Genomic DNA, 22,289 nt, shown 5'->3' with positions numbered 1-22,289 from the left:
TTAGTTTTTCTAAAAATACCACACACGCATTTTCTCTACTCAAACATAGGAATTTTCCTTATATCTTTCACTATAAAAAAGATTACCCTATTGTCACTTCTTGTGCCCCTTTTAAGTTAACTCATCTCCACCTATCAGAGAATAAATAGTCAAGTTATCAACCCTGGCTAGGGTGCTTCTATAAATATTCAATGTCTGGATCCATCCTAGACAAAATAAACTCGAATCTCTAGATGAAGACCATGGTAATCAGCATTAAAATTTCTTTAAGTGATTTTAACATGAAGCCAGAGTTGGTAATTTCTAGCTTAGTATAAAGAAAAGACACCTCTTCTTTTTCCTATTGCATTCAGAAACTTTTCACCTTAAATTTGTTCTGTAGGGAAACGAAGGAAAACAGCATTTTAGGAGCATTATGTACCAAGTATCTATGCAAATTTTTTATTTAATCCTCAACAACTTCAACAAGGCTGAATTTGCTGTCCCTATACTGTATGTAAGGAGATGAAACTCAAGAAAATGAGTTTCCTTAGGATCACACTATTAGTAAATTCTGGGCTATAACTTGAACTCAGGTTTGATTTCAAAGCTGTTTCCTCTACCCCAGGTTTCAATAAAAATTTAATTTTGTCTTACAAGCCTTAGAAGATTAATCTCTGAATCCTGACAGCTTTTTACAAATCGCACTAAAATAAGACAATCTGGATTTACTTTATTATATAAATCTGGATTTGCTTTATTACATAATTTTCCTGAGGACGGGACTAATACTTCTAGTAATGAGGGCTTTATCTCCCCCATGTTCTCCCTCCTTTGAGTTTGTACTGCTTCATTTAAAAAAAGAAAAAATGCAAGGCTCAATCAAATACTCTATGGCGACACTCCAGATACAAAATCAATTTATACTGGAGAAAAAACAAACTTGGATATGTGGTAGAAAATAACAGTTTAAGATGATTACCAAAGTTTCCAGCTTCTCTAATTTTAATTTCTGCATGATTTAGTAATCAGAAATGACTGAAGAACACGCTTAAACAAGTTACACAAATAGTAACTTCCGTGATCATTTTTTTCCTGTCTTCAGTCCCATCATTTATTCATTAATCATTCAAGTTATTAATAATTAATACATGCACTGTGATAATCTTTCCTTACCACTTTAACCCACACTGATGTCTCTCTTTTCTAAACCTCTCTCTGTGGTGGTTTAATCGCTAAGTTGTGTCCAACTCTTGCGACCCCCATGGATTATAGTCTGCCAGGCTCCTCTGTTCAGGAGATTCTTCAGGCAAAAATACTGGAGTGGGTTGTCATTTCCTTCTCCAGGGGATTTCCCCTAACCCAGGAATCAAACCCAGGTCTCCTGCATTGCAGAGAGATTCTTTATTGATTGAGCTACAAGGGAAGCCAACATCTCCTTAGAAACCCATAAATATATCAATTCTGGCTGAAGCCCATAATCCTTGGGTAGCACAGTCCAAGGTCATTTTAATACTTCATTCTTCCCAGCTGCAACTACAAATATACAGATTTTTCCTTCTTTTAATTCACAAAGGGGGTTATCTCTTAAGTGTGCCCCTGGCATCCAGACCAGACAACTTCAAAGAAACTAACAAACAAAACACAGGGAAGGATCAAAAGTATTGACTAATTAAGTAAACAATCATGACTTAAAAAGGCCAGAAAGGCCACTCGATTTTATATTTTGGGCTATTCTGCTTCCCCATAAACGACTGTTTATGCACTAAATTCAGAATCAGACCTAGGGAAAAGAACACCAAGGGAAATAAAACCAAAACCCTCAACAGAGATTCTAAGAGATAAATCAGGTATCTATCTCAACAAGTATGACATCACCTCTTATAGATGACTTGTCCTAATCAATTCTACATGATAATGTGACACTTCTTCCTAATAAGTCAACTGTTTGGCAGCAGCTTAAAAATTCTTCAGTTTAACCATGAGATTAATTATACATCTGTATAATTAAAGACCATGTCATTATCTTTAAACTCATTTTAGAAATTAATTATGGATAGTTATACCAAAGTCCAAATCTATCTCTTCACACAATATACTCTGAGCTGCGAGTATCAACATTAAAATGGGATAGAAAAATCTGTAATCTAACTCATCAAACAAAATTTACTTAACAAATACCATACCCTCCACAATTGTTTTCTCAAGTAGATATATATATATACAAAAAGAAAACATCACATGTGATACTTTTTACAGTGTGGCTAACAAAAGTCTAGTTCCTAACTAGTTTAGAAATTTGGATTTGTAATTTTGCTTTGAGTACCAACTTGTTCAACAAAGTATGATTTTTTTATATCGTTATTTTATTTATAAGAAAATTTATGTTATTTCTCACCTGGATGTATTAAGGGAAAATCTGAACATATATCAAACTTTTGGTAAAAGAAGATACTTGGCTCTTTAAATATTAATTTATCTAAGTTTTGGGAAAATATGGCTCTAACTACCTTTTTCCAGTCTTCTGATGGTATATAATCTTCATCTTCTTCAGATTCTTCTTCTATTTCACTATCTAGAATAAGTAAGACAATAGTACTATAAAATGATTGCTTAGCCTGTCCATTCTTACATCTACCATCAAATACTTAAATATGCCAAAAAGTATTTGCAGAGGTAGGTCAAGATATTTTTAGTCAAATATTACCCTGTCAGTTAAACGAAAACAAAACTCATACACCTTCCAGGACAATCTTCTTAGATAACTATATTTTCATGAAATAATACTCTACAAAAAACTTAAGGGAAAAAATTGATTCAGAGTCAAGACAATCTGTTTCTAAACCTAATTCTGCTTCCAACAGCCTGGAGACAGAAAAACTATATGATCTCAGTTTCTTCCCTTATTAAATGAGAATTGGGACAAAATAATAGTTTCTGAACAGTGCTCCTTAAAACACTTGAGAATGCTATAACATCACTTTGGGGGAACACAGGAAGAGAGTGCACGTGTATCTCCCCAACTTCTGTTTTATTCAGAGCAGGCAAACTGCTATTTGTTTACATTTTGAACTAAGAATGCCTTTACATAAAGGAGCGGGAAATCTGAAAACCACTTGATTGTCAGCATCTTCTCAACTCTACAAGGGCACACAAAATTCAAAATGGTAACATCACACACAGAAATTAATTCTTTCTATGGAAAAGCTAAGATGGGCACTGTATGTATAGTTTCCATGCATACTGAAATAACATCTGAACTATGATATATTATTTCAAGACGCATTCACTTAGTATCCCACTTTTAAGCAAATTTTGGCAATGGACCTGCTCCTGGTTTAACTAGGGGAAAAATACATTTTCTCCAAATTATTAAATGTAATTAATTTCTCTGTGCAGTGATAACACTTTTCAGTTGGACTGTATCTCTAAATGAAAAATTCACAATAAAATTATCACCAGCAGCCCTACACTGACCTCTAAACAAAAATGTGTAACAGAAGTCATTCACACAAAGCAGTAACCATGTTTAATCAATTTTTACTTTACCACACTTCAGGAGAGGTTATTATATTGTATCCAAGTATTTTTCTTTTTTAAATATAGAAATTTAAACTACATATTTAAACTAACAACACTAATGGTTAACTTTTTCTTACCTTACTTCTAAGGTAAGGATTCTTGCTTAGAATGAAAACATTATGGAGTAGTGATACATGCAAATATTCAAGATACATACGTTAAACATTGTATCGACTACTGGTCAATGACTTTGAGGAGGTAGAAACATCAGCAGAGTTCTTTCTCTGTACAATATATTCCTACCTCAAGGGCCAACATTAGACTTGGGAACCACTGGTTAGAGAAAGCAATGCTTATGAATATTATCTAGACTGAGAGGCAAAGAAAGCAGAAAATGGAAAACTGAGGAAAAGACTAGGAAAAATAAAAAAGATGACCATGAAACAACAAATTTAAAGAACCGTCAAGAGTGGAAAAAAAGGAACACATTCAAAATCAGGTATCATAGTGACATATAATAATTACAGTAGCATATTCATGGACAACATGGCACCAGTACAACTAAACTAATAATCTAGAACAAAATCCCATTACTGATGAGAGAGATTTCCAAATCAATGAATTCAGAGTACTGGGAAAAAACACTAAAATATTAAATAGAAAAAATCATATAAAAAAATAGTAACTAATAATACTTACTTGTATCAAAATATTTACATCGACGTGGACGGATTATTTCCTGGGCATCTTGAGAAGCAACAGATTGAGATGGATCATCATTGGAAGACTGAGTTTCATCCTCTTGACCTGAGGAATCTTTTATATTCTCTTCCTGTGGAATAATACATTAAATCTCTTTAAGAAAAAAAGTGCTGCAGATGAAAGGTCATAGTATTCCAGATAAAACTAGAAGACTATATGAATATACCATGGTTACACAAGATGCTAACAGTAGAGGAAGTCGACTAGAGTACAAAGAGATGCACTGAATTATCTTTGAATCTCTTATGCAAACCTAAAGTTATTTCAAAACAAAATAAAAATGAGTACAATTAACCATTATTACTTAAAAAAACCGCATTTTAAAAGTTGGTACAAATTTATTCAGAACAGGCATTAAAAAACAGGAATGACAGAGCAAACTATTGCCTCTCTGGAGTAGATTACAGGGAACTTCCAATTTGCATTACATATGTCTATATCTTAAGTTTTAATATTTAAATATATTGCCTTTAAAGTTAGAGTGAAAAGAAATGACAAAAATAAGCAATCAAAATCAATGTATCAATAAAATTTTAACTTCAGGAAGATAAAAATATATGTATAACCTTACTTTATTTTCCCCACTACATCCACTGTTATCATCATTATCAGCATCTTCATCATCTTCTTCCTCTTCCTCTTCCTCCTCCTCATCTTCTTCAGGTAGCCGAATAGTACTATCATAACCATAAAGGCTGAGAAGTTCATGAATCGGCATGTCGCCTTCCTAAATAGGCCGAACAAAAGTTAAATTTTTAACAGATGACATTTCATATTCCTATCATTCACAAATCTTAATACAGCAGAATATTCTTAGAACTGTTATCAAGAATTCACAAATCATAAAAGGTAAAACAATATAATTCTGAAACCAGAAAAACCCTAATCTTTATTATTCTTTTCTGCTTCAACTCAGTGACTGTACACCAACAATCAGTTCACATTTACTATGAGTACCATACATAATTTGGGAGTGGGGAAATAGAAACCAAGAAAGGGGAATGAAATTTAGAGCCCAGCCCAAACACATTAAAAACAGCAATAACATACATGAATGATACTGGATTACATCAGCCATATATTCTTTCCTAGGGTTATGTAAAATCACTTCATGTAATCTTTACTGTACATCTTACAAAACTGTTGTGCTATCTCCACTTCATAGATGAGGAAACTGAGGCCAGCAGATTAAGCAATTTCTCCAAAAACCACACAAGTTACAAGTAGTGAAAACAGACTTTGAGTCTAATTACAAAACCCATACTCTTTAACAGTGTATCAGGCTGTTCCAGCCAGGGACCTGAACCTCCCCCAACCACAAAAAGCACACTTTCCTGAGGGTGAAATGAAGAAATATCCACATGTTATGAAATGAAATGAGATTTCTGCAGAAGGTACTCATTCTAATCAGTAATAAAGTGTTGCAGAGTATCAGGGAAACATGACAAAATTATAAAAAGAAAATTTAACCCAAATAGTCTGAGCCTATAACATACACATACACACTCTGAAGAAAAACTTAACCGAGTCAGTTTAGAACCTAGAAAAAGGATAATCGTGAAATAAGACTTTGTATTTCTCCAGTAGTATCACAGTCTTACTCATGGACAGAAACAAGTTTAGCCTGTGTGTGAGATACCTTCTCATAGTGAGGATGAATACATCAGATTGGAGGATATAACCTGATGGTACTAAATAATTAGATCATACGGTTAACTCCCATCATTCAGAATTTGTGTGTAAAAAGCAAATAACGATAATTTGGAAAAAATTTCCTTATAAAGGAAATAGGAAGAAAATGCTGTTTAACACTTCTATTAATATTTCATATTATACATGGATACTGTAGTTATAAATCAGTTTGTGAATCTGTTTCTGAAAGAAATCAATGACAAGTTGGTATACTTGATTGACTTAATTATTGTGACCTTCAAAGTACAATAAGAGATAATGCTTGAAGTGTTCAAGGATCTAGTCCCTCCAGATACCTGGTCCAGTATAAGCATTTGGTACAAAGAAACAGAAATTTAGGAATTAGGAGTCAGGATTTAAGAAAAAAGAACTTCAAAATCAAGAAAGAAATAAGAATATGATGTAGAAAAGATGGGTTAAATAAACAATCATAACATATAGCTGCCATCACGTCTTCTATATGCCAGGCATTTGTGATAAATGCTTTGATTCACTACCTTATTCTCGTTTCTTAACAAAAACAAAGTGAGACTATTATACTATCTTATTTGATCTTTAAAAGTACCGGATGAGAGTGGCACCTTTATATGTAAATAAGAAAACCAAGCAGAGAGAAACATGATGTACTGACAGAGACTTTATTGTAATACCCAGAACTCTTAATCTCAGCTCATATTTTCCATAAACTTATTCTGCATCGCAAATTAGAAGCAGGTTTAGCAACTGAAGTCACTTCTATGAGCAAGACGCCACTGAGGTCACTATTATGAATAAGGGCCAAACCAAGAAAAACACTTTAATGTAGGCTTGCAACCAACATTCACATGGACCTTGAGAATTTACCAACAGCTTGTTTCATAATATTTCATCTTTAAGATTACCTTAATATGCTGTTACCTCTAATTTTTACAACTGCGTTTAACTGATACTTTGAGAGATCACCAAAAGAGGTATGATTACCAATAAAATTAAACATGAGTTTAAGCAAACTCAGGGAGATAGTGAAGGACAGGGAAGTCTGGCCTGCTGCAGTTCACGGGGTTGCAAAGAGTTGGACCCGACTTAGTAGCTCAACAACAGGCTCTCTACCTTTGATCTGTCTTATTCAAGGGCAACAGAATCACCTTGAGGGCTTATTTAAACTTTCAACTGAACCTCAAAGATTAGCAGGGGTGAGGTGAGGCGTGAGTTTCTGCATTTTTTAAAGTACCAGGTGATATTGATGTTGTTGGTATGAGACCATCTGGAGAACCACTCTCATCATTTCTAGGATAAGGTAACTGCAAACCAGGCTTTTCAGTGGAACATAATAAATTGTGATCATTATCCTTAATAAAGCTTGTCACTAACAGCTGACATCTAGCTCAGTTATATGTCAAAAAGATAAGTAATCTACCAACTGCATGGAAAGAATTTTTCTTTCTTTCTTTCTTTCTTTTAACCATCATTTGGAAAGTGGAGTATCTGACTTCCATGGTTAAGTCCAAGACTTTTCTCTTGGCTACACATATGACAAGTGTGACTTGTTTTATAAAAATTCATTTCTCAAAGAAAAAGCTGGCAACACCCCCAATACTAACTAAGCAGAGAACAGAGTAGAGTCAGAAGTGATTGATCAGTGTATTTGAAAGAGAAGTGCTGAATTAGAGAAACAGTAACAGAATTGGCAGAGAAAAGTCAAGACAAGTCAAAGAAACAACTGAACGACTACAGAAACAAAAAATGAATAAGCAGGTTATCCTGATTTGCAGTAACTAAAAAAAATAAAGGGCTGGCTAGTTTTTTTTAACCTATTTTCTCTAGTTTTACTTAGTTTCTAAAGGCATCTGTCATAGTCTACTTTTGATTCATTTGAGAGTAGCTGCTGAACAATGATTGACGCTATAGAAGGGCTTTGGGAAAATTATGCACACAACGTATTATTCAAGATGAACCTAGGCAGGGAGAAATTTAGTTTGTAAGTTGAAATCCGCTGGTATCATTTATGTGAGTATAATCAGAATCTGAACTAAATTAGTGACTGTGGTAAAGAACAAACAAGGGATCCCACAGAAGAAATCAATAGATTTAACCATGGGTTAAGAGTGATCAAGAGGTCCTTGTGACACTGAATCTCTAGTTCCAGATATTCCTTAGACCTAGATATATATTCATATAACGTCTAAAAAAGTTTTGACAAACTTCTAAAAAGTTTACTTTCGGTCAAAGCTGGTTTTATCACGTGTCAACAAAATACCCCTGCCTAGTCCATCAAGTGGAGAAGGCAATGGCACCCTACTCCAGTACTCTTGCCTGGAAAATCCTATGGACGGAGGAGCCTGGTGGGCGGCAGTCCATGGGGTCGCTGAGAGTTGGACACGACTGAGCGACTTCACTTTGACTTTTCACTTTCATGCACTGGAAAAGGAAATGGGAACCCACTCCAGTGTTCTTGCCTGGAGAATCCCAGGGACGGGGGAGCCTGGTGGACTGCCGTCTATGGGGTTGCACAGAGTCGGACATGACTGAAGCGACTTAGCAGCAGCAGTCCATCAAGAAAATTCTTGCTTAATACTGAAAACTAAAGAATATGTAGTGGTATTATGCTTTTCTTAGGAATCAACTTTTAAATTCTGTTGCCCAATATCAAGTTATTACGAGTAAGCAGCAAGTTAGAAATAAATTAGTAAGCAACAACCATGATCCACATAGTATTAAAAAGTATCTTACTTGATCTAAGGTATAAAGGGAAGTCCTAACAGCAAACACAAATACAATAAAACCCCAAATCTATTTTGCTGAGGAATCTCCAGTTTCAAATTCAAGTATCATTTCTTGTTGTCTGTCAACCAGTCCTTTCTTTCTACATTCATTTTTCCAGAAATGTTCTTTCCTCCATTCCAAGCATGTATTTTGACTGAAGTTTACCTCCTGGACTCAGAGCATCTAACTCAATTGGAATCACTGCATTCTCTGACCATTCATTTGAAAACGGCACATGACCCAAGCTTGAACATAATTTGTTTCCCGATTTTTACCAATAGCAGCTAAAGAATATAGGCTGTATCCCAAGCAATAAATCTTAGAGCCTGAAAACTTACAACATATGACAAAAATTGGACTGAAAAAGGACACCAGCATGTAAAAAGTGTTCTGGTGGCACAGGAGTCCCTGAAGTCTAGACCTCGCCCCACCCTTAATGAAATTACATGAGCCTTACAACTAAATCTTCATTTTGCCTAAGCCTGCTCAAAATGGATTTCTATTATTTGCCCCCAAATATTTGAAATAAAAAGTAATACGACCCTGTAAAGCAAAAGTTGTTATTCCCCTCTGGAAAAAAAAAAAAAGACAGGATTAAATTGGCTGACAGTATGCTATACTAGGACCCATCAGTTACCTGTTCCATAGACTTTCTCATTAGCTTATACTACCAAAGTCTATGTTCTACACATATTTTTTTTTTTTGTTCTACCACATATTAAAGGGCTTTCCTCAAATTAATGGAAACATCACAATAAACTGTTCCCATTCATACAAGTGTTAAGAAATGGGAGGAGCAGAGTGAAAAAAATTATGAATCAAGTACAGGGGTTCTCCACAGTTTTGGCTGCAGTTTGTTACAGATTTCTTCGAGAATTTTATGAATAACTATTAAGATTTGAGTGATTATCATGTATCAGACATTTGCTAAATGCTTTACATATATCATCTGTGTAATAACACTGAAGCTTAATCATGTTAAATAACCAGTCCAAAGTCACACACTTATTAAACAGTGCAGCTGAGTTCTTAAAAGAGGCAGTCTCACTACTTTACAGAGCCCTCATATACATATGCATACTCCTTTCCTCGAAACATGACCCTAGGTTAAGTGTACATCATTCTTAGGGAGAGTGAAATAAGACGTGCTGGGTTGACAGACTATAAAAATAAGGAAACCGGACACAGTACAAAATGAATAAAAATACAGGCATGTGGACTATACTTGCATATTGTGCTTTTAAAAAGTAAGTTGTCCAAGAATTACAACAAAAAGAGGGACAATCATGTCTGTATAAGCTGAAGGGAGACTAGCTGGAGGTGAAAACAACATAGACTTTTTCAAAGACAAACATGGTATCTGAAATTAAATTTGACATTTATCTTCAAGTAACAGGGTACAGTTACCAAGCACCACCAGCAGTATTGTAAGGATGGAGTGGTATCTGTCTCCTAGCTGCAGAGAAAGTGGCTCCCTCTCCCTCACATCAGGGTATTAGTCATTTACTGCATGTGGTAGCAGATGATGGCCGTTTAAGGGCCATCTGGTGGATGCTGCTGCTGCTAAGTCACTTCAGTCGTGTCTGACTCTGTGCGACCCCCATAGACGGCAGCCCACCAGGCTCCCCCATCCCTGGGATTCTCCAGGGAAGAACACTGGAGTGGGTTGCCATTTCCTTCTCCAATGCATGAAAGTGAAAAGTCAAAGTGAAGTCGCTCAGTCGTGTCTGACTTCGCGACCCCATGGACGGCAGCCTACAAGGCTTCTCTGTCCATGGGATTTTCCAGGCAAGAGTACTGGAGTGGGTTGCCGTTGCCTTCTCCGATTTGGTGGATAGACATCTCTTTTTATACTTGTTGTGACTTACCAGGAAATGAAGTTGGGAAGAAGGAAAGGGATTGATTTTCAGGCAAGAAGGCCTACGAGACAAGAGTGACAGTTCCTAAGGTAACCAACCTCTTAGACTGGGCTTTGACTATAAAACTAGGAAGAGATGATGAAGACAGTGAATTCTTCTTTATAGTACCCATGTTGGAGCTTTTTTTCTTACCTGTATAATTCATGTGTTGTGAATAATTAAAAAAAAAAACTCACATTTTAATCTTTATTCTCTAGCTCTGGAGATTCACCAAGTAAAATGTGCTTAGCAATTTAAACTATTAACATTGTTATAACATGATTTCACAAAAATACAAATAAAGATAACAGCTGATCCTGATCTCCTTTCTCTGAAACAGACTGCTACTGTTCAAAGTGAGATGGTGGGTTTTAAGTGTACATTTGAAAAACAGAGTTAAATCTGCATATCACCATTTTTACAAACTAAAGTTTACTATGGGAATGATTCTGACACCTCTTCTAATATTATCAATAAATTCTAACCTGTACAACTAATTCTCTTAAAACATTTAAATGATAAACTTAACTAAAATGTCTTTTATACTGGTAAGATTCACATATACAAATGCTAACAATACATATCAAAGCTAGTTTTCACTTAAATTTTAGAATTCACATTAATGAACTTAAAGCTACAGGCTACGCAGTCACTGATAACTCCTGAATGAAACAACTGTAAAAATTTTACCACATTACATCAAAGGTCCTTTTCATGCAACTGAAGTACCAGGTATAAACTACCCTACCAATTCCTGACATAACTATAATGTTTTACTTCTATAAAAGCAAATCAGTCATCAATAACAAAAACTTGCTCCTTTTGTTTTAAATAAAAACAAAACTAGTTTGGTTTGGACCTAACGAGTTTACAACTATAAGAAATTCAATATACTTGCCCTCTAGCTTAGCTGCAAGCTACAGATGAAAGCACTGTTGATTATATGCTTCTTACACCTAAGCCTTAATTACTCCAGGAAAGGTTAGAAGTAGTTTCAGAGAAGGTTAAAGACTGTCTGGTTGAAAAGAATGATAAAGATTGGTTCCCTTGTCTTTCTCTCCCTTTGTATATATTCTACAAATAATTCTATTTTAATTATTTTTTTCAAAAAAGGGAGCATCTGAAAGCAGATTTTGGGGTTGTAACAGACCGAGGAAGGAAACTGAATAAAGGGAAAAATAGGAAAAGACCACAATATGATAAAAATTTTAGCAAAGTCCTGCAGTAATTTTGTACTAGTTAAATATAGCAGGCCATTTGCTGAAATAAAATAAAAATTATTCCACCTCATAACCTATTTTGACGGTACTTGATTACCTGAGTAATTAGTTACTCAAATTACTTGAATAATATAGAATGTGAAAAAATGGAAAATATAAGATTTTCTTCCTTTACCTTTTATCCCATGGATGGGTTATTTAGAAAGAAAATATATCCAAAGTGGTAAATTTCTTTGAAACAAGAGGCAAATATTTGGAAATAATTGCCTTTCGACTTCATGAATACATGAAGCAACCATGACTGACATTTAAATCAACTGTTTCCTTTGATGTTTGCCTAGGTTCTGAATCATCCAAGCAAATTATACTAGTCTTTTGAATGCTTTCTAGCCTCTCCTAAAGAATGGTTCTGAGTCCAGATTCCTCATGTGCTTTTTAACTCATCCTTGAAAAGCTTTTTAACAGCTCTACACCATTACCACTAAGATCAATGCTGTTGTCTGGCTTAAAATAACAAAATATTGAATTGCTTAGGTTTATGGATTAAGCCAGTTTTAATTACTACATGATACAAAATGGAACCGACAAAATTTGACTTGGTCAGACTATTTTTTTCAGCTCTTTAAAGTTCCGAACTAAAATTCTGAAGCATAGATTAATCTTTATTACTATAAGGGTATAAGAATTCATTTTTCTGTGACATTATATACTCCAAATGCTTAAAGACTGGTGTATGTCTTACTTCTTTTTGTTCTGAAGTGCAGCAGACTGTACACGTAACACCTTTTAATGATAACATACCAAACTGATTTATCCATTCATTCAAAAATGAATTCAGTGACCACTCTTGCTATGTGCTATGAAATATACCGGTAAACAGACTATCCCTCCTCTCATGGAACTAAGGAGAATATAGACAAAAACTTAACAAACATACAATTACAAATTGTGTTACATAGAAAGCAAGCAATGGATGGGGTACAGCAGCTAAAAATAGCTGACTGAGACCAGGAAAAGCCATTTTGAGGAGGGAACATTAAGCCCAGACTTGACAGATACCACAGAGTGGAAATGAGGTAAAAAGCCTTGAAATAGGAAAAAGCCAGCACATCTAAGAACAAAAGCAGCTAACACAGCTATAGACACCATGACAGGGGCAGTGTAATACATGAACAAAGGACCATATGTAGGTGGCCTTGCTGGCCAGGGCAAGGAATCTGAATTTTCTTCTAGTGTAACAGGAAGCCAACGAAGAGTTTTACATAGGAGGCTGACATAAACTGATTTATATTTTGAAAAGTTCATCATGGTTACTGTGGCAATACATTGGAGAAAAGTGGTAAAAGAGGACATGAAGAAACCAGTTAGGAAGCTACTGTATATTCTAAGCTAAAAATGATGGTGACCTGGGCTTGAGGGTAGCAGCAGAGATGAAACAAGAGTCAGATATTTCTGGATAGAAATGATAGGCTTATTTAAGAATAGATATTGAGAATGAAGGAAGATGACTCCCTGGCTTCTGACTTACTCAACAAGGTATATAGAGTGTTGGCATTTTTTTACTGAGATGGAAAAAACAGGAAAGAACAGGCAAATGAAGAGAGTATCAATCAACCGTTCTGTTTTAAACCTTTAAAATTTAAAGATGTCTACTGAGATATCCTAGCAGAAATGTCAAGTAGGTGGGTAGTGGAGACAGCAAACAGGATAATGCTACAAAAATAACTAAGAAATACTAAGCATACAAACACAACAAGATTAGATCAGTCACCTACTAATGAGCATTTTTAAACATGGTGTGCATTAATGGTGATGCAGATTTGAGCCCACCACCCCATCCCAATTTTGATTTAGTATGCCTGGGGGAAAGGCACAGCAATGCGTATTTCTGAGGAAGCTCATGGTTGATTCTGATGGGGCTGACTCTCATACTACACTGAGGAGTACTGACGGATGAAAGCAAAGCCCAGAACTGAGAACTGGGAAATTCCAAAATTAAACCTTGAGGAAAGGAAGACAAGTCTGCAAAAGCCACTGCAGGAACAAGAAGATAGGGAAAGCTACAGTGCAGGATGAGAATGGTATACCGTGCTGAGTATCTCTTGAGAGTAGAGAAAAAAGTGACCAATGGTTTTAACAATGAAATCACTGGTTATCTTTACAGGATAGGCAGAGACAATTTAGGGCACATTACAGAGTAGGCAAGACATGAGGAAAAGGATGACAACTCTTAAGAAAGAGTGGCATGCTTCTGAAGGGGAGTAAATAAAAGGTGCAGTAACTGGGGGAGGACAGAAGATATGTATGATGAAATTCAGTACCCATTTTAAAAGTATTTTTGATCCAGTACCTGTGGTGTCTTATCGAAGTAACTACTGAATACTAATTCATATAATAAAGTTTCTTTTAAAAAATGCCTTCCATTTCAAACATTAAATATCCCACCTATGGCCACATAGAATTTCTCAGTATTGATTTTATATATAAAATACCGCTTTCCCCAAAATAACATAGAGAACTAAAATTTAAAGTGTTTCCTCTCTCCATAAAAAAGTTATAACCGCTTCATCCTCTAGCTCTTATTGTTATTTACCCTTGCAAGATCCTCTATTTCAGAACTGAAGTTTGTTTCTCCTTCCATCATTTCTTCCTCTTCTAATGTGCGTTCATCATCAAAATCATGAACCAGCATGTCAGCTGATGGATCAAATTCATGGTCATCTGATGTTGCTGAACCTCCTGGTAAAGAATATTTTGAACAGTTTGGTAAACCAAATTATGTGTACCTTATTAATATTAATGTATATGTTATTTGAAACTGGATATAAGTCAAGTAAAAGTACGAGGGAAAAGCTATGCACAGCAAATTTTATTTCTTGTTTTCTAAAATTCCTGCCTTTACTTATCACCCCCCACAAAACACCTTTAAGGATTTTTTTCACCCTGTTTTACTTCTATATATTTACAGTTGTAACTATAAAATGAGGGCAGGGTGTCTGAAGAGTACTGTAATCTTCCAAAGCTTCAGTTGTAAATAGTGGCTATATCAAATAAAAATGATCTTTTGTGTGAAGAAAAAAAAAATCACAATTCTTAATTACTTGACTAGTAGTTAATAGACCCAATAAGTATGAATATAGAGTATGAAATATACCATAATTTGAATATATAGCCTAGGGAAATATATAGCTGAACTCAAATATTATTCTATTAGCACATCCACAAAAATATACTCTAATATGAAAATAGCTTGTCTTTAACTTAGTTGAAGTAACCCAAAGACAGAGTATAAACAGCAAAGTGTATTAAAATTGCATATAAAACTGTTATGAAAGGTATTAAAAATAATCCAGTAGGTAACTGTTGTATAACTAATCTATTTTTAGCCTTGTGGCTGGGGAATATTGCTGAACTCAATAGGGTCAGAACTTTTAACAGTAGATTGCAAATGCTGGGCATATATTGAATATAATCTATAAACTATCCCCACTATGCCAAACCTGAACAAAAGATTATTTGCAAAAGACTGTTAACTAATAAATGAGTTATTTAAACAAATGAAAAAATCAATTAGCAATTTACTTTTATCAGTTTAAAGTGTTAAATGTTGTATCAACAGATATACCTACTCTCCTAGTTCATCTTTGAAGAAAACCAGTAAAACAAAGAAATACAGATGCTGATTTCTTGGAAAATCAGACAATTAAGAATAAGGGGGCACCCAAGACTCCAAGGTGGTTGTTACCTTCCAATATTTTTAGCATTAAGAACCATTGTCTGAGTGTTTACTATGCGTCAAATACTATGCTCAAACACTTCACGCACATTATCTCACTTAATCTTCCAACAACCCTAAGAAGTAAAAACAAAACCTTGACGTTCAAGAGTTTAAGCAGCATATTTAAACTCACAGAGCCAGCAGGTGCCAAGAACAGAACTTTAATTCTGGATCTGCTGATTCCAATGCCTGTGCTTTTACTGCTCTTTAAGGCTCCTGTTTAGTCAAGAGTTTCAGAACCAGTAGATATTCTGCCTCAAAGAATACTTGACGAGAACCTATGGGTTACTAAAAGATGAGTAAAAGGCAAGCTAGGTCAGAGGGCAGAGCACTCAGAAGTCACTGTGCTCTTGGAGGAACAGAACAAAATATTGCTATCAAATATAAAATAATGAAATATATAACTGCTAAATCAGCTAGTCTATCTTGTACAGTACAAATTAGTTACCAAAGTCTAGAGCAACTTATAAAGCTAAAACAACATTTAGAAAAGTATTATCTTAATTTCTTCTAGAAATGAAGAATAACGTGGTACACTTTTAGAAAGGAATCTTAGAACTGGGTGAAGGACTAGATACAGGGTTCCCTAAGAGCAGTTTGAGAATTACTAATTTAGTTATAGCTTTTTTGTCCCAATCATTATCCTTCTTTCTCAGTTTTCAACAGAAAACAGTCCCAAAACTTTTCATTTCACACAGCAATCTTCTAGGATGCTTAGTCAGTAATTATGTATTCCTACAGATGTTGCTATACTTTTCTCCCTTGCTGGCAGAAAAATCCTAAAAAACCTCACGCTACCATTTTGCATATTATTATCCTAATCATAATATAATTCCTACTGAATGCAAATATTGTTAAAAATAATTATGCTTAATTTCTAACTACTTACAATCTTTTACCAACTTAAAAATCAAGCTCACATGAGAAAACAGTACCAAATCACAAGTATTATACATACACACACACACACACACACACACACTTGAAGTCCCCCATTTTTGTTCATTATTTGCAAAGCCAATTATATTTAAAGCCTTGTTACTCTAACCCTCCCATTATATAAAATTACAAAGTGTGAGTGAACGTTTTCTCTCAACACTCTTTAATTCCTTTCCCCACACATACACTGCACCATTCTCTATAAACTTTCAATTTCAGGTTTTTTTCTTGCCTTAATCTTGACTTCTTTGTTTCAGTTGACTTCTTTTTACCTTGTTCTTCAAGACCAACTAACCATCCTATTCCTTTCTGTTAATTACTAAGGCCCATCGTTAGGTTATCTCCTAGGGAAAAGAATCCCAAAAGTAAATTATTAGGGCTAAGGAGTCTGGTGCTTTGTGTAAATATTTTTCTTCAGAATTAATGCAAATATCCCTGCTTTATCACAGAATTCCATCCTACTGCAAAATTACTAGAAATGTACCTTACCTCTTTGCAATGACTCAGAAAATAAATTCAGTTTGTAATATATCATGTGGACTTGTTTAATCATTCTATTACCTTCCTACCCTAAAACCCAACCTCTAATGGCTACTGGATGTAATTAGTTTACACTGGTGGAATCAACAGACAAACTACTTAGCCTGGGTCACATGACTATTATTATTAGCATCAATTCCCTCATAGCTCAGTTGGTAAACAATCTGCCTGCAGTGCAGGAGACCTCGGTTCGATTCCTGGGTTGGGAAGATCCCCTGGAGAAGGGAAAGGCTACCCACTCCAGTATTCTGGCCTGGAGAATTCCATTGACTGAAAAGTCCATGGGGTCGGAAAGAGTCGGACACAAACTGAGTGATCTTCACTTCAATTCCAAAGTGAAGATGTTACAAAGGACAAAGTACACAGCATTTCACCAATGGACCAAATTTTTTTACATTAAGTTTCTATTTCAAATTTCTCCACCAATTTTTAAAATTGCCTACAATTAGCACTACTTGTAAGAACAGTAAACGTTTCTGTGGACAGAAGACTGATGCACCAAATGCTGTCTACCTCAAAAGATGTTCCTTACTCTGGAAACAAAAAAATTCATCCTATTTGTATTAATACAAGCATTCAGCAAGTAATAACAACTATCAAAGACATTTGTTTTCTTCCAGCTCCACTGTTCTTCCAGTTCACCCTAAGCTGTTTTAAATGCAGTGGAAACTGAGAAAGCCACTTATTCATATCACTTTAAGAGTAATTATTTTTACGTACCTATGTATTACCTAACAAAAGTCTTGAAAGTTCACAGAAAAATGTTTAAAATTTGATCTATTTGCAAAGTCACAACACTACAAAAACTAAACTTATCTTTTCAATGAAAATGATTTCTGTATTTGAAAGAAAAAAAGAAATAAAGGCACAATAACACCATGTCCTAAAAAGGATATGGTAATTTGATTTATCTGAGGTCAGATTATTTCCAACTTCTTCCAACCTACTTCCATCTAGAACGTATTTATAAACAAGGGAAAAAAAAAAACAAAACCTTGAGTTTCAGAAATGTCACAAAGCCTAATAATGTACTTCACTTCCAAGAATATCAGAAAGACATTTTCAGCTAAAATAAATAGGACAAAATCAACTGTCAATTTGTAGTACAAGGAATTGGTGATGGGCAGGGAAGCCTGGCATGCTGCAGTCCATAGAGTTGCAAAGAGTCAGATGCGACTGACTGACTGAACTGAACTGAATCATTTAGAAGGGATCTAGAGTTATTTCAATTCAACTCCTACCTGACACAGAGAACAATGATTTGTGTTCAAGAAAAGGACCCTGAACAATTAAAAAAGCCTTATATTATTTTCAGTATTTTCCAAAACTTCCTAAAATTTTAAACACAAAAAAGTGACTGCTTCAATGATCTGAAAAGGTCAGTAATATAGCATTATTAAATATGCAATGTGAGATGTTTTCAAATAAAACAATACCATGCCTCAGGAGTTCCCTTTCTCTCTCTTCCTAAGCTACTTTAGTCTCTTTCTTCACCTGCCCACCCCACTGCACAAGTCAGTCTCCTCTCTCAGTAAAATCCCTGGACATTGAGACAGTAAGATCAACACATACCAAACTCTTTCCTGACTGCTGTTTAGCTTCTACCAATTGCTGACACACAGTAATTCTGGACCCAGTGGTATCAGAACCTTCGACTGAGCATAAGAAACCTAAATCCAGATTTTAAATAAAATATTCTAATTTTTTAAGCTCACTACACTAGCTGAACAAAAAACATTAATGGCCTAGATTTGGCCCAAAGATCATACATTTGCAACCTCAAAGTTAAAGAAAAAAATGAAATCTGTATTGTATTTCGAGGAGACTACAAGGTCAGATACCTGGTCAGAGGAGAAAACTTGATTCTAATAAAATTTTAAAATAACTTCCTTAATTTACAATACTCTCTTGTTGAACCTTTTCTTTTACCTCCCCCTCTCTCATTAAACGCATTAACAATATTTTTTGTAAAAAAATATTTTGAGTTTTCTATATAAGCAAATATCTCTAAGCAGTTAAAGACTCCTTTTTAAAAATACACTTCAAATCAAACAGCAAATAAAAAATACACAAAATACATGTGGCAATTCATTTAAAAAAAGAGAGAGAGAAGAAACCCACAAAAAGTCATGAGGTTGAACTCACAGCAGCCTCACCTGTACTTTCATGAGCAGTCAAATATTTCATCCATTTCTTTTTCCCCAGAGAAAAGAAGCATTCAGAAGAAAAGTCAGTCAGATGATAGTCTAACTCCTCTAACCTTTATGTAACTAACAGGTCAAATGTTAGTTAAATAAAGATGATAAAAAATATAGAAAATACTTACCTGGACTTGAAGACTCAACAGATGGCTAAGGGGGGGAGAAAAGAAGAAAAATTAGCATCTTTGTGTAGTAAATCTTCATGAACATTACAGAATTATTCAACAACTGATACGACACCAAAAACTAGTTACATTTTATGCCACCAAAAACTAGTTACATTTTAACATCTGAACTAAGACAAACTAAAACTTCCTCCATAATCCCTCCTCTGACATTATGTTTATTTAAACATAGAGAAAAATCTAAAACATTCCTGAATCTAGAAACAAAGACAATAATGTGTAACTGATTCAGATTTCAAAGGCAAATATGTAGCTTATAATATATGTCATTCAAGAGATATGATTTTGGGCTTCCCACGTGGCACTAGTGGTAAAGAGCCTGCCTGCTCATGCAGGAGACATTAAGAGACATGGGTTTGATCCCTGGGTCGGGTAGATTTCCTGGAGGAGGGCCTGGCAACCCACTCCAGTATTCTTGCCTGGAGAATCCCATGGACAGAGGAGCCTGGAGGGCTACAGTCCACAGGGTTGCAAAGGGTCAGACAAACTGAAGTGAGTTAGCACGCGCACAAAACATATGATTTCAGATCTCTGAATTCTCTAAAATATTCTCTCCCATCAATACAGGGAAAATTAAACCCAAGGTCTGCTATCAAGCTGTTCTCTGGCTTAAAATGAGTGTGAGAAGGGAGGCAGAAATAATTTAAGATGTTATTTAGAATAAAAACTATATTGTAAGAAAGCAGAAGGAAAAATTTAAATGTTACTTAAGTACAAACATTACCTTTACTAACACACAACGTACTTTTAAATTACCACAAAGTCAGCAATCTTACATGGTCAATCCAGGAAGGTTATCTAATAGATCACAAAGACTTTCCTATTACAGCGCTCCTACTGAACCATTCTACCTCTTATAAATTTAACCACAAACATCTGGTAAATTTAAAGATAAAATTACTAGCAAATTATTTTAGTGTTACCACCACTAGACAGTTTGTGGCTGTGTTTTATTGTAATCCAGCTAATTCAACAGTTATAAACAAGTCATCTAGAAACATCAACTCCTATACGATAAATTCAAGAACACAAATTTAAAAGAGGCCTCAAATGACAAAATCTTTTAAACTAAAACCTTGCCTATTCATTCCAAGCTGTCTATTCAGGCTCATCAGAAGTCACAGATGCTGGAAGTTCAGAAGTACTAGCAAAAAGATACGGATAGTCTAGTATTTTCCTTCTTTCTACTAAGATATGAAGCAGAAAGATAGGAACAAAATTGAAAAGACAAAAAGCGCCCAATTTTTCAAAAGCTAGGCCTCTAAGATAAATTCTTATGAGATATTAAAAATTCCGTTTTGAAAGCAGTCTATATCACGCTATTGCCGTTTAAGTGTGACATTCTAGCGTCTACATGGTGACTTAACATTGTTTCAAGGCATACTTTTCCAAGGTTCCTGCTTGTTCCTTTTAATTCTTACAAGAGAATGGTTCTTGTCTATAGCATTGACTCATTTTAACAAAAGACCATTATTCAGTATTACACATTTTCAAGTGTAACACCACCATCTTGAACTGCCACAGAGAGTCAAAACAGTGCTACTTTTAACTTTGGTTCCTCTAACGGGAAGCTGTGGAGTAGGGTAACAGAGAATAATGTAACCATAGAAAAGAGTTTTTAGCTTGCTTAACATCTTTTGATGTTGAAGAAGAGAATGTTAGAGGATGAGATGGCTAGATGGTATTACCAATACAATGGACACGAACTTGGCCAAACTCTGGGAGATGGTGAGAGACAGGGAGGACTGGTGTGCTTCGGTCCATGGGGTCGCAAACAGTCGGACATGACTGGGAAACTGAACAACATCTTTTGAACAGTTCTAGCTCACTTCTAGCTCAAAATGGATTAAACCACCACACATATTACACAGTAAATCAACATTGAAAAATATTAATCCACTTTCACTTCAAACTTTATTTCCCAAGTTTAAGCACAACCTCTCTCTACCCAAGGTTACAGCAAAGTTATTGGTTATCTTCATCTGGTCCTAGGTTCACTATACACAGAGTAGCCTTACAATGGCCGTTTTTCCTTTTTAGTAAACTTCTGAAATAGGTCTGAAAGGCTTAAACAAGAGAAACCAGCACATCTTTCAAACTAGCTTAAAAGAAATGGCTCTTTGAGCATTTGGTTCTTTTTGAACACTCAAATAATTACTCCATTTAACAGTCTTCTGATAAAAAAAATAAGTTATTCTACTTAAGAATAAAAGGTACACTTTCACTGATGTTATTAGATATTGGCAATAATAGACTGAATTGCAACTGGGGTCTGTATAGTTTGTAAAACTCCTCAAACTGTGCTAAATGTGAATAAATACCATACTGAGTTTTGTTTTACTGGTAAATAGTTACCACTGTAATGCTCTGAAAAAGGTCTAAAATATGTTCTATTCATTAAGATGCCAAATGTTAAAAGACTGATAGCATTTACACATATAGCTGGCATAAAATAGAACACCCAGTGCTCAAAGATAGCACTAATCATGGTATGTAAGGCATACTAGGCTGTTTTAAGAAGCATGATTTGATGGATGGTATACCTGGATTAGCACTGGGGGAGGGGAAGCAGTAATGGTTTGCCTATATATCTACAGGCAGGAGACTGGTGAGGGGGAGGGAGGGGGGAGGGAGGGAGGGAGGGGGAGGAGAGGGAGGGAGGGAGGGAGGGAGGGGGGGAGGGAGGGAGGGAGGGAGGGAGGGAGGGGGGAGGGAGGGAGGGAGAGGAGTGAGAGTGTGTGTGTGGGCCTGCACCCACATGCATGCACACACGCTCAGTTACTAAGCCATGTCTGAGTCTTTTGCAATCCCCTGGACTACAACCGCCAGGT

General features: G+C 35.3%; 1 protein-coding gene across 11 annotated transcripts in view; it reads right to left on the bottom strand.

Moving 5' to 3' along the window:
- MIER1 (MIER1 transcriptional regulator) overlaps nucleotides 1-22,289 on the bottom strand; it is a 67,887-nt gene that overhangs the window by 32,947 nt on the left and 12,651 nt on the right. For 7 of the 11 annotated variants that reach the window (XM_005678289.2, XM_005678287.3, XM_005678288.2 and 4 more), the window contains 5 exons: nucleotides 19,399-19,423; nucleotides 14,409-14,554; nucleotides 4,835-4,990; nucleotides 4,201-4,333; nucleotides 2,490-2,554 (listed from right to left, as the gene is read on the bottom strand). In XM_005678289.2, coding sequence (XP_005678346.1) covers nucleotides 2,490-2,554; nucleotides 4,201-4,333; nucleotides 4,835-4,990; nucleotides 14,409-14,554; nucleotides 19,399-19,423 — 525 coding nt within the window. Of the gene's footprint in view, nucleotides 1-2,489; nucleotides 2,555-4,200; nucleotides 4,334-4,834; nucleotides 4,991-14,408; nucleotides 14,555-19,228; nucleotides 19,266-19,398; nucleotides 19,424-22,289 lie in introns of all 11 variants that reach the window. The other 4 variants (XM_013962755.2, XM_018045307.1, XM_018045337.1 and 1 more) reach the window with 2 other exon arrangements.

Source organism: Capra hircus, chromosome 3 (genome assembly GCF_001704415.2).
Source record: "Capra hircus breed San Clemente chromosome 3, ASM170441v1, whole genome shotgun sequence".
In the NCBI taxonomy this organism is placed as follows: Eukaryota; Metazoa; Chordata; class Mammalia; order Artiodactyla; family Bovidae; genus Capra; species Capra hircus.
Note: the sequence above shows the minus strand (reverse complement) of the source record. Positions and strands in the feature narration are given on the sequence as shown.